Source organism: Phascolarctos cinereus, unplaced genomic scaffold (assembly GCF_003287225.1).
Source record: "Phascolarctos cinereus isolate Bilbo 61053 unplaced genomic scaffold, phaCin_HiC Scaffold_1;HRSCAF=81, whole genome shotgun sequence".
NCBI lineage: Eukaryota > Metazoa > Chordata > Mammalia > Diprotodontia > Phascolarctidae > Phascolarctos > Phascolarctos cinereus.
The window spans coordinates 195,319,052-195,332,732 of record NW_027555514.1 but is presented as its reverse complement, the minus strand read 5'-3'; the positions used below and the strand labels follow the sequence as shown (position 1 = coordinate 195,332,732).

At 35.8% G+C, this 13,681-nt stretch overlaps 1 protein-coding gene across 10 annotated transcripts in view; it reads right to left on the bottom strand.

The window, feature by feature from the left end:
- The window catches only part of ERC1 (ELKS/RAB6-interacting/CAST family member 1), a 342,335-nt gene that overhangs the window by 92,137 nt on the left and 236,517 nt on the right, over positions 1-13,681 (bottom strand). For all 10 annotated transcript variants that reach the window (XM_078156089.1, XM_078156085.1, XM_078156087.1 and 7 more), the window contains one exon: positions 5,259-5,403. In XM_078156089.1, coding sequence (XP_078012215.1) covers positions 5,259-5,403 — 145 coding nt within the window. The remainder of the gene's footprint in view (positions 1-5,258; positions 5,404-13,681) is intronic.

Below are 13,681 nucleotides of genomic sequence, written 5' to 3'. Positions count from 1 at the left end.
GTTTTCTGTGTTCATAAGTTCTGGGTTGTTTTCTTACATTATTTCATGCATTACACAAGTCAGGGTTGGGTTTTTTTGTTTGTTTGCTTGTTTTTACTTTTCTTCTGGTAGATGTATCTTTAAGTTGTTTCTACACACTCTGTATTTAATGTCAATAAGTTTTTCTTGTATACAGATTATCTGTTCTTTTAATGGTATAGCTTTTTGCTTCTCCTTTCAGAATGTCCTTCACTTCTGTGTATTTGCATTTCCAAAGTTTTTTTTTTCTCTTCTGTTTCTTTAGAGACTATCAAGTTTTTCTATTCTGCCAACTTTTTGTGGGCAGGTCATAAATTCCACTCTTACAATTCTTGTTTCTTTCTTGAACCAAATAGAAATATCCTGCTGAGGTACCATGCTCTTTGGGAAATGCACAGGATCCTCTACATCCTTAGGTATTGATTCATTTCCATTTTTCTTGCAATATTTATACAGAGATGTTTATTAAAATGTCCTAAATGGCATCTTTCCTTCTCTTATTAACGTCTTCCTTGTTGATTTATTTACTTGTGCCCAAGGTTTTTAACTTACTTTTTTGGGGGGCAGCTAGGTGGCACAGTGGATAGAACACTGGCCTTGGAGTCAGGAGGACCTGAGTTCAAATCCAGCCTCAGACCAAACACTTGACACTTACTAGCTGTGTGACCCTAGGCAAGTCACTTAACCCTACTTGCCTAAAAATTAAAAAAAACCACCTCACTTTTTTTTCTTCCTGAGTCTTAAAAATTTCAGTCATTTTTTCCTTTCAATCTCCTATTGCTCCCCATTTTGATGGTGGATTCCTCTAAGGGCTGGATCTCAAAACTGTCCCAGCCTCCTCTCACACTGGGGATTCACTTTTTGTCAGCCACGGTCCTTGTCTCCAGTGATAGTACTAGGCCCCACTGGATGGCAGACCCTAGTCCTTCAGTCCTGGTGGAGTCCTACTCTCCTCACATCCTCTCTTCTGCCCATACACACATATACACATCCGCATGCACGCACACACACACACACACTGGTGCCCTGCCCCAATACACTGCATTCTTAAATTCTCTGGCTGAGCAGTGCAGCTGCTGTCCCAGAGACTGCTTCTGCTTTCCTATACCTTTACCTCCTCTAAACCAGGTGCAGGAAGATGTGTATGGCAAAGAACTGAGTTTTGTTGTTTACTATCACAGAACAGTGTCATGAGGGCAGGGCCAGTGTGTGCGGGCAGAGACTGTATCAGCAGGAAAATAACTGCCAAATGGATCCCACAGCACAACTCCATGGGTCTTTGTGCAGCCCTGCCAGAATCTAGGGGCCAGAGGTGAAGAGGGTGCTGGGTAGACATGATGAGGATTAGCCTTCTTTACTGTTAATTCATCAGGCTGTTATTTCTGAGGGGTTCTTGATATCTAAGTCTGTGGAGAAAGCTACAATTATTTTACCTCTTGTGTATTATAGTTTTACAGCATTTTGAGAGGTCATGAGAATCACAGAAAAGGTCACTTAGTCTTCCATCTTTTTGGTCATTTGACCTTTTTCTCATAAAAATCCCAGATGTTATAGCAGAAAGGCACCTTAGAGGTCATCTAGCCTAACACTTCATTTTTACATTCAAGCAAACTATGTCCCACTGAGGATAAGTCCCTTGCCCAAAGTCACAGAGATATTAACTGACAGAGACTGGACACAGAATTCAGATCCTCTGACTCTTTGTTGGAATGGAAGGCTCATCAGGCAGGAGTTAGGATATAATCACAAATAACTGATGTTAAATCCAAAGCCAATTACAAAACATTTTTAAAAGTAAAATGAAATAAAAGGAAACCTTTTCAGCAACTGAGCTCTGTAGTCTCTGAAATTAACTAAGAAACTCTAACCCACCGTTTAACAAATTTTTTTTTTGGCAACTCGGTTAAAAAACAAGACTTTCAAACTGTAGCAATTACTATGTGAAAATTATAAAAATCTTTACTTGAAAAGGGAAAAAATACACAGAAAGAGATCACCTTGTGAAACTATGTCACTGAATAGATTACATTAATGCCATAAAGAATTCTCTCTAGCTTTACTTAATTCCACTGCTGGTGCTGGCTTGACAAGCACAGCAGGCCATGACTTATAATCTGAACATGCTGGCTGGCACGCACCACAGCACATCTGGACCTTGTTAGACAACCTTTAACTTTGTTTTCTTGTATTGGCCCTCCCTCTCTCTGAAAAAGCTTCCCCAATGACTCTTTGCTATGAATGAGTCAGAGAAACAAACTACTGGGGGGGGGAAGTAAATTGGGACCACATTAGATAATGACTGCCACTTTTTAAATCCCTTCCCCACCTCCATCTCATGATGGCAATGGCCCCACGTGAATGCCAACGACCAATCAAGATTCAGCTGTTCCATTTAGTGGAAAGTCTACTCCAAGTTAATTCTGTGTTAGGATTCTGTAAGGAAATCGTCTCTAGATTGAGGCACATTCTTGCAATTCAAGTCTAGGAGCTTTAAATTAAAACAACATTGATGCCATATCCTCTTTCCAAAAGGCCTCTCCCTCATCCAAGCTTTAAATACATGCTCTTAGAGAAATTAAAGAACCAAAATGTCTTTGGCAGAACTCTCTTTCCTTTGCTCTCATATAAACCCAGATGTATTGTGAGTGGGTAGGATTGTGAATCCATGCACGAGAGAGAGGAAAAAAGCACAATCTGGAGGAATCATCACAGTTTTCCTCAGAAATGCTCCATCTTCATCCTTAAATGGATAATATTGTAGGATTTTTGGGACATTTTCATATAGTGGTTATGTATGAATTTGGAATCCATCGACAATTACCATGTAATTAAATTTAGAATTTTGTGGGTAAATTGGTTTGTTTCTTGTCCAATTACAAAAGTTCCTCTAGAAATCCTTCCTTCTTTCAAACTTCTCTATTACTCTCAAGGACACCACCTTCCAGTAACTCAGGTTCATGACATAATAGTCATCCATGACTCTTTACCCTCTCACTCCCCATATCCAATCTGTTTCCAATCCCCATTGGTTTTACCTTCATCACATATCTAGGATATTGCTTTTCACTCCTCTGATACTGTCGCCTCTTAGATGCAGGCCTCATCTCCTCACGCCTAGACTGCCCCAACAGCATACAGCTAAGTCTCACTGCTTCAGTCTCTCCCCATTCTGGTCCATTCCCCAATCACCTGTCAAAGTGATCTTCCTAAACCACAGATCTGACCATTTTACTCCCACCAGTCCCAATCAATAAATTCTCTTGGCTTCTTACCACCACCAGTACCAAATATTAAATACCCTCTTTGTCACTTAAAACTCTTTATAACCTGGCCCAATACTCCCTTTCAGTTTTATTACAATTTACTAATCTCCACGTACTCTACAATATTTTGACAGAGACCTCCTTGCAGCTCTCTATATAAGGTACTCCATCTCCCAACTTTGGGCATTTTCATTGGCTGTTCCTCATGCCTGGAATGTTCTACTTCTTCATCTCTACCCTGTCTTGCATGTCCCAGCTAAAATCCCATGTTCTACAAGAAACCTTTCTTGATCTTCCTTAATGCCAGTACTTTCTCTCTGAGATCTTCTCCAATTTGTCATATATAGTACATAGTAAGTGCTAATAAATGCTTGTTGACTGGTGATTTGAGACTACATACAAGGGTAGTTCATTTGTTATGCCTTGCTCTTATTTCATGAGAACAACCTCCTTTTCTAGTCATCTTTTTTTTTTTTGCTTTACTATGTTTCTTATTCTTTATACCACAGTCACTTTCTGTTATTTGATACTGCCTCCCTCACAAATGAGAATCTTCCTTTTCAGCAAAGAAAAATAGTGAAGCAAAATAGATAAAAACAGGAAGCATATGCAACATTCTTCTCATGCACCTTTTTAGTGACACTTTAAAATGTCCCCTAAAAGCTAATGGAAATACATGGCAAAAGAAATAGGCTTGATGTTTGTTTCACAAGTATCCTAAAATCAGATAATTCTACTTATTGCTAAAGACAATCTTACGATACTAAAATTTTCCTTGTACTTAAATGAATCCTATGAGTTGTATATGCCATTTTGTGAAAAACGGACATCGTTGGGGACTCTTTCAGGTATAGGTTATAGAATTATAAAGTAAACTTTTGAGCACATTTAATATTGATCTGCAAAATGGAAAAATAAATTTATAGTGCAAATATTCCATATTTATTCAGGTAAATGTTAAATGTTAAACTGAAAAACACAACTGTTTGATCACTGGTATCCCCCTACAATGGAAGAAGAAAAAACTCCTCTGGAAAAAGCTTTCTGCCTCTAATTGTTTCAAGTGGAATGACACAGCCAACAAGACAAAAAAGTAATGCAATTAGAAAAGGGTAGGGGACAATGATACAGAAGAGGACAGAGTACAAAGTGGTGGTAGGAGAATGGCCAAAGATCTCAGGTCTACCTCTGTCCTTTAAAATGGGTATCTTTTGGCTCTTTGATGTTTGCAGGTAGAAGGTTTTAGACAAACACTGGGCACAAAATTTTGGAAGGAATGATGTTAGAGTTGGGCTAAATATTGCCCATTCCTTTACTATTCCAAAATCTACCTAATCCATAAGAACTATAAATCCTTTTACAATAAAGTCCTCTTCATGCCTGAAGTTGCTAGATGTGAATCTTAATCTTTTTTGTGTCTTGGACCTTTTCTGATAGTCCAGTGATGCCTCTGGACTACTTTTCAGAATGTTTTAAAATTCACAAAATAAAATACACAGGCTTACAAAGGAAGTCAATTATATTGGAATATAGTTGAAAATATTTTTAAAACAAGTTCATGAATCTCAGGTTAAGGGTCTCCGCTCTACAGTAAACAGATAAGGCATCACCTTTTTTTTTTCTTTTCTTAATCCAGCAGTAGCACAAAACATACTGAAGTAGGTACCTGGGGACATAAGAGATTTGCAATAAAGATGAGCTCATTTACTTACAAAGGCCAACTCGGTATATGTAATTAGAAATGTAATGTAATTACAAATGAACCATTTAAGACAATACATGGCACTTTAAACCATAAAGCAGAGGAGAGGGAAGGGAAGGAAGGAGGGGAAGGAATAGAAGGAAAGGAAGGAAGGGGAGGAAGGGAAGGAGGAAGGGAAGAAGGAAGGGAGGAAGGAAGGAAATATTCTGCAGTGAAATGTAGACAGATCTAGAGTGCCCTTCCTAACTTGGTTCCCACTGTTCATTTAATCATACCTGCTGTTTCAATTGCTGCACCAGACGATCCTTCTCACGTTTCAATGCAGCTACCTCATCTTGGGTCTTCTTCTTGGAGGAGGAAAGCTCCAAAAGAGCTATGTTGGCATCTTTTTCACTGATGGCAGCGAGGAGAGCTTCCTGCCTACAGAAGAAAGTACAGAGGCTATTAGTACGCTGAACAGCACAAGATTTTTTTCTCCCCCAAATTAGTCTATCATTTGGAATAGTTGCAAAACTGTCACTTGAATGTGCTGGGCCTTAAGCAAGCCCTATTTTGCATCATATATTACATCAAAATCTATTCCTGATAAGTTACATTCTGTGACTCTGTGTGCCAACACATATGCACTTACCAGTCCCAGTGATCAAAGTGGTCTTCCTAGTGTAGAAATAAAAAGACCACATTGTTTCACTGCTCAAAACTTCAACGTTTTTTTACTGCATACCACATAAAGATCAAATTCCTCAGGCTGGCATTCAAGGTGCTCCACAATCTGACTTCATCTATAACTCAGAATACTTTCCCTAGGTCTACACAGTTTGTCATTGTAAAACGAAGTACTCATGGTTTGGGGAACAGTTCTTTGCTTTCTTATTTCTATATCTTTGTGAATGATTCTCCTTGAATACAGAATGCCTTTTCCTTCCCATCCCCATCCTATCCGTCCATCAGACAACTTAAGTGCAAACTAAAATGACACCTCTTTCAAGAACCTTCCTCTATCTACAAAATTAGAGCTGGAGGAGACCTCGGTGGTTACCTAGTTCAATCAATACCAAATACAAATCTAAGAATTTATTTGATGAACACTTATAATATTTATTTGTATAATATAAATGTTTATTTATATAACATGACTACCAAGTAGTCATTAAAGTTCTGTTCAAATACCTCCAATAAGGGGGAATTCACCACTTTCTAATGCAAGACAACTCTCTTACAATTTTTTTTCTGACACCAAGCCGAAATAAGCCTTAAGCACCTCCTAGAACTAATTAGATAGGGGAACTTCTCTGTCTCAGAACACCTTAATTTTTTGTATGTTCACCTATTCTAACACGTATTGTTTTTTATGTACATGTCTTATTTCTTCTCATATTCCACAAATTATAAGCATCTTGAGGGCAGGACCTTTATTTTATTTTTTCCTTTCTACCAGCACTTACAATATTGCATATGTTAGGATTTAAATGAAATCGTCCTTTCAAATAAAGTTGATATTTCTGGATAAGGATATAAAGAACTAGCTTTCCTAACATCCTTAACTGGTTAACAAAAACACATTATACCATATTTAATGTCATAGAAATAACGTTTATTCATGCAAAGTAGGCAAGACTGGAAATAGACTGTCTTTCAAAAGAGCTACTGCTGCTAAGTCTCATATTCTACCTCATAATATTGATAAATACGAAATTACTACCTTGGGCAAATAACATTATAGAGTATTAGTTATGATGACTTAAATATGTTACAGCAAAATGACATTTTCTAGGTCAGGGTAATATCTGGAACACCTGTAATGGAGAAACTCATTTGTACCGAACTACACGGAAGCAGATAAAGATGACACACTGATGATATTAAGACAGGGGTGTGGAACCTGCAGCCTGGAGGGCACATGTGGCCTTCTAGGACCTTGAGTGTGGCCTTTTGGCTGAGTCCAAGTTTTACAGAACAAATCCTTTTATTAAGGGCCTTTTATTAAGGCCGCAAGTTCCCCACTCCTATATTAATAGCCCTAAATATTATTTTAAAAAATACAGAGAAGAAAATGATAGATGGTGAACAAGTTAATGGGAAGCCAACAAGAGGGTCTCTTGCCTTCAACATCAAGGATGCTATTGTCTTTAATCAATAATCTGCAATAGGGGCAGCTAGGTGGCACAGTGGATAGAGCACCGGCCCTGAAGTCAGGAGGATCTGAGTTCAAATCTAGCCTCACACCAAACACTTAACACTTACTAGCTGTGTGACCCTGGGCAAGTCACTTTACCCCAATTGCCTAAAACAAACAAACAAAAATCTGAAATAAATAATAGTTACTAATGCTTTGGAGCTCAAGGCATAACTGAACTGAGAAAGTAATACCTCCATAGTAGGAAATATAGAACCTAAACTAATAGTTTTAGGTGTAACTGGGCTTGAAAGGTTTAATTAAATTAAATTTTTTGGCAAAATAAACACTGTTACCTATTTATCTCTACCCACATATCTCATTCCAGTGAAAGCATTCTGCAGCTGCCTGAGTAAAGATGCAGTATGGCATGAGGGTCCCAGGTAATCCTCAATACTTAGTGGAAAAATTACAAGACAAATTGTAAACAGAGGTAAATAGAAGTTAGAAAAATATTATTCTTTCTTGAGGTATTAAATGCTAATCTTTCCTCCATTGATACAAATAAATCTACAGCTTGTGGGTTTTTTTTAATTTTTAATTTAAACATCAAATAAAATGAGCATTTCCATATACAAAGTAGAACAAAAAAGTGGACTAGACATGACTGTCCATGAAACTGAATCTCTGTCACACAGAAACTGTTCCTTTTAAGAAATTCAGCATGTAACAACTTTCAAAGCTATCTGGCTAAATTTGTGTTTTTTTCTGACTTTCCTTCCATTATCTTCTCTGCATTTAAAAAAATACTTAAAGACCCTCTTTTTTATTGGAAGAAAGGGAGCCCTATCATTAGTTCCCCTTTCCCTCCTACCCTGATACACAATTAAAGCAAAATAAAATCCCTGTAACAAATAACACATAGTCTGAGCAAAACAAAATTCCACCTTGGGCATGTCAAAAATGTATGTCTCATTATGTACCTTGAGTTTAATTCTCTTCTATCAGAAAGTACGTAGCAGCATGATTTATCATCAGTCCTTTGGAATCATGGTTGGTCATTGTACTGATCAGTTATTAAGACTTTCAGCGTTTCGGTATTTACAACATTGTTGCATAAATTGTTTTCTTGGTTCTGATAACTTTAATTTATATTAATTCTTATAAGTCCTCCCTGGTTTTTCTTTCATCATTCTTAGGGGACAATAACAGTCTTTTCCATGCATATTTCATAGTTCAACAGTTCTTGAGTTGATGGGCACCCCTTTATTTTACAGTTCTTTTCTACCAGAAAAAAGCTGCTATAAAACATTTTTGGGCATATGGGTCCTTTCCCTCTTTTTTTGAGGTAAAGGCTTAGCAGTGTTATCATTAGGTTGAAGTGTATGCAGTTGAGTGACTTCTGGTGTGCAGTGTAAAACTGCTTTCCAGAATGGCTGAATCTATTCACAGCAATACCAACACTGCATCAGTGTGCCTGTTATCTTGCACTCTTCCAATAATTTTAATTTTTCCTTTTTGGTCATCTTTGCCAATCTGATGTATGAGAGGTAGAACCCTAAGTTGTTTTAATTTGCCTTTTTCAAATTATTAGTAATTTGGAGAATTATTCATAAGGTCATTGATGCCTTGGATTTCTTCCTCTGAAACCTTCATAATCATATCTTTTGACTAATTATCTACTGGAAAATGACTCTTGTTTATTGTATATTAATCAGTTCCTTACAAATCTTAGAAAAGAGACCTTTCTCAGAGTAACTTGCTGCAAAGATTTTTCCTAGTTATTCATATCCTTCTAATTTTAACTGTATTAGTTTTGTTTGTGAAAAACCTTTTCAATTTTATGCAATTAAAATTGTCCATTTTGTCTTCTGTGATTCTCTTCATACTTTGGTCATGAACTTTTCCCTCATTTATGGTGGTGAAAGCATTTCGTTCTTTGCTCTTCTAAATTCATTATTATGTGACTTTTTATATCTAGCCCACTTATGTATTTAGCATTCATTGTGGTATATGGGGATAAGATGTTCTAAATCTAATTTCTGTCACTGTTTTCCAGTTTTCCCAGCTGTTTTTGTCAAATGAGTCCTTACTGCAGTAGCTGGGGTCTTTGGGTTTATTTAACACTGTTATTATGTTTGTTTCTGTACATTTCGTATCTAATCTGTTTCACTGATCAACATGTCTTATTTTTTTCCCCCAGTACTAAATTGTTTTTATGGTTATTGCTCTGCAGCATTCATTTCTGGTACTGCTAGCCAACCTTAACTCCCTATTTTTTTTCATTGTTTCTCTTGAGAATCTTGACCTTTTAGTTGATCTTCATATACTATGAAACAGATCCCTCGTGGCTTGTAAAGGCTTTTTATGATCCAGATTGGAAAAGGAAAAAGAAAGCCAGACTCAAAAAAGAAGAAAACAGAAGATACTAGCAAAATGACCAGAAGTAAAATGAACAGGTTGAAAGATACTCTTTAATAGTAAATATTTTTAAAGCCATCATTAAGAAGATGAATCTGACTCTATGAAAACTAGAAAGCTAGCCTAAGCTTCTGAACTGAGAAAAATGCTGGATTTTTAAAAAGCACTGTTCCAGCTGAAATTTGCTTCTGTTTTTTGTTAAGATAATTATGTTTTAACAGTAGTCACGCAGAAGTTTTCTAAACCACGAACTGGATGACTACTGTTAGAATATACTGACGAGAGATATTCTGCAACTTTCAGGGCCCTGAGGGATCAATTCCCAAAACTGCTGAAAAAAGGAAGATACTTCAAATGCTTAGGAAAATGTCAGGGACATTAGTATTACCTATACCCCAAACATGATAAAGAAAAGTAACTAACAACAAATATGCTTACTTTCCCATCTCTCCAAAATCTATATAAGAATAATCTACCCATATTTTGAGAATATTTTTGATTAAGTATGAAATAGGAACAGGCAAGAACTTGCATGTTATATTCTACAGCAGATCACATCATTATAGGAAGATAATTGGCTGGAAAGGTATGCAGTGCCTGTTGTGCTAGCTGTTTGTTAACTTTTAAAAAAATCATCTGATTTGGCAGAATAAAATATCAACTTAAAGATTTTCTTCTAATAAGCTCTCTCTTAAAGATTAGTTAAAATCAAATAAGATATAGAATAGATTAGACAATCAAAAGCCAGAAGCAACTGAAAATAATAACCTAGTATAGGTTTTTTAAATCTAGTGATATAATCATGCAATTTTTGCTACTGACTATTTAGATTCATTATCTTTGCAAGAGATGGCATTTCTACATACAAACAATCTTTAAATTATGCTGAAAACCATCAACTTGAATAGTTATTAGTTATGTTCAAAAGTTATGGATTATGCTGAAAAACAATCAAGTTGAACTTCTTTTCTTATGTAACTAGCTACACCTTTGCATAGACTCAGGTGACTGGTTAGCATTTCAGAGTAATATGATATGACAAGTCCACTTAACAACAAAAGTACACCACTGAGGAAAAACATTCAGATTCTATAATGATTTACTTAAGAAAGTCTACCTTTTAATTCTATAAACTAAGTGGGTTCGTTTTAAGAGCACCAAAGATCAAGATGACAAGAAAAACACATACAGCACACTGAGGACAATGTTTTGGGAATGATCAAATCTTAAGAGGATATTGGTTAGCAGCAAGAAGGGAGAGTTAAGATGATGGAGTCAGAGAAAGCAGGCTTGCCTAGCTCTCTACTAAATCTCCTCCCCAAAGATATAAAAAATACACCAGATCAAATTCTGATCAGGAAGCCAAGAGAAAGTCATAGTAAGTCACTTTTCCAGACCAGAGCACTTTAGGGAGAAGACAGAGTGGTCTGCAGAAACTGGGGATGGCAGTAGCATGGTGCACTTCAGCTGCTAAGCTAAGGCTAAGAGGGCTGAGCTAAGACACCAGAGCAAAAAGCAGGGAGGCAGAGCGCTCAAACTAGGGCACAGCACAAGAATGGATGGCATCTGGAAAGTCTGTTGCCCACTACTCAGTTCAAGATCACAAATCCAGGGTGAAAAGGAGCAGTCATAGTATGGGTCTCAACTGTGTAGTGAGATAATTTGAATTTTAAAAAAATTAGCAGAATCAACAATGAAAAGCCATAATTCACAACCAACAAAGAAAAAAAAACACAATTAGTAGGAACTACTTTGCCAAATTATATCACAATAAAACAGATGAATATTTACAAGAAAACTAACTGTCCAGATTAACAGAACAGGAAATAAAATACTCAAATAACCCTATCTTAACAAAATAAATTAAATAAACCATAAATGAACTCCTAAAGAAAAAAAAAACAATCCAGGACCTGATGGATTTACAAGTGAATTCAATCAAACATTAAAAGATCAATTAATTCCAGTACTACAGCAAATGTTTTTAACAATGAGTAAAGAAGGGGTCTTACCAAATTCTTTCTATGACACAAATATGGTTTAGATGGCTAAAGCAAGAAGAGTCAAAATAAAGAAAAAAAAAGCTATAGATCTATCTGTAATGAGATTATAGCAATACATTACAAAGATCAAACACTATGACAAAGCTGGATTTATACCAGGAATGGAAGGTGGTTCAAAATTATGATAACTATAAATATAATTGATCAGATTAACAGAAAAACAAAAATCATATGATTAAATCAATAGATGAAAGCTTTTCACAAAATACAACATTCATTCCTGTGAAAAAAACACTAGAAAGTATAGGAATAAATGGAGCTTTGCTTAAAATGACAAATACCATCTAAAACCAAGAGTGAGCAGTGTCTATAACACAGATAAGCTAGAAGACTTTCCATTTAAATCAGTGGTAAAACAAAGATGTCCATCATTACCATTATTATTCAATGTTGCACTAGAAATGTTAACTATTGCAGTAAGACAAGAAAAGGAAATAAAAGGAATAAGTATAAGAGAAAATAAGACCATATCATTTTTTGTAGATGATATGATAACTTATTTAGAGAACCCTAGAATCAATGAAAAAATGAACTGAAACCATGAATAACTCCTGCAAAGTTGCAATATATAAAATAAGCCGACACAAATCACTTGCATTTCTGTATATTACCAAGAAAAAGGAGCAGAAAGAGGCAGAAAGAGAAAATTCACTAAAAAAAAACCTATATTCAGTTTAAAATACTAAGTATGTACTATAAATATATACTAAAATATAAAATACTAGGGAATTTAACTGTGAAGATGCATATGGGAATTATATGAACAGAATTACAAAATACTATTTACACAATAAAGAAAGATGTAAGTGACTGGGAAGGTATTAATTGCTCATGGGTAGGCCAAGCCAGTATTATGAAAATGACAATGCTATCTAACTTAATTTACCTATTCAGTGCCATAGTTACCAAACTACCAAAGGATGACTTTAGAGAGTTAGAAAAATAATACCAACATTTATCTGGAGGAAAAAAAAAAGGTCAGTAATATCAAGGGAATTAATGAAAAAAAGTGGGAAAGAAGGGACTCTAGCAGTTCAAACTTTACTACAAAGGTGTAATCATCAAAACAATTTGGTGCTAGGTAACAAATGGAAAGGTTGATCAATGAAACAGATTAGGTACACCAATATATATGAGGAAATGAGCACAGTAATCTAGTATTTCATAAAGCCCCCCCCCAACAACTATTGAGGCAAGAAGTCACTATCTGGCAAAAAAATGTTGAGAAAACTGAAAAGCAGTCTGGCAGAAACCAGGAATGAACCAACATTTCACACTGTAATCAAGGTAAACTCCAAATGGGCACAGGATTTAGATATACAGGGTGATATCAAAAGCAAATTAGAGGAATATGGAAAAAACCACCTGTCAGATCTGTGGACAGGAGAAGAGTTCATAATCAAAGAAGAGATAGAGAGGCTTACAAGAAGTAAAATGAAAATCAAATCAAAAGATTTTGCACAAAACTCACAATGCATCTAAAATTAGAAGAAGCAGGAAATGAGAAAAAAAAATCTTTCCAGTAAAATTTTCTTGGATAAAGGTCATAGTTATAAGAATAAGAGCCATCCCCCAATTGATACTGGGTCAAAGGATATGAATAGGCAGTTATGAATAAGCAGTTTTCAGAAGACATTTAAAGCTATAAATAGCCATGTGAAAAAAATGCTCTAAATCACTAACAAGAGAAATCCAAGTTAAAACAACTATGAAGTACTACCTCACAACTACCAAATTAGCTATGTTGACAAAAAACAGAAAATGACAAATGCTGGAGGGGATATGGGAAAACAGGTATGTTAATTCATTGTACAGCTCTGAACTGTTCTAGTCAGTCTGGAAAGCAATTTGGAACTATTAATTAATTAATCAATAAACTATGCCCCAAAACACACTGTTAAGCTGCACAGTCTTTGACCTAAAGACATCACTACTAGGTCTATACCCTCAAAGAGACCAAAGAAAATGTGAAAAGACTCATATGAACAAGTAATTTTATGCCAGCTCTTTTTGTTGTGGCAAAGAATTGGAAACAGATGGGGTGCACATCAATTGGTGAATGACTAAACAAATTTACAGTATATAAAGCTATGGAATA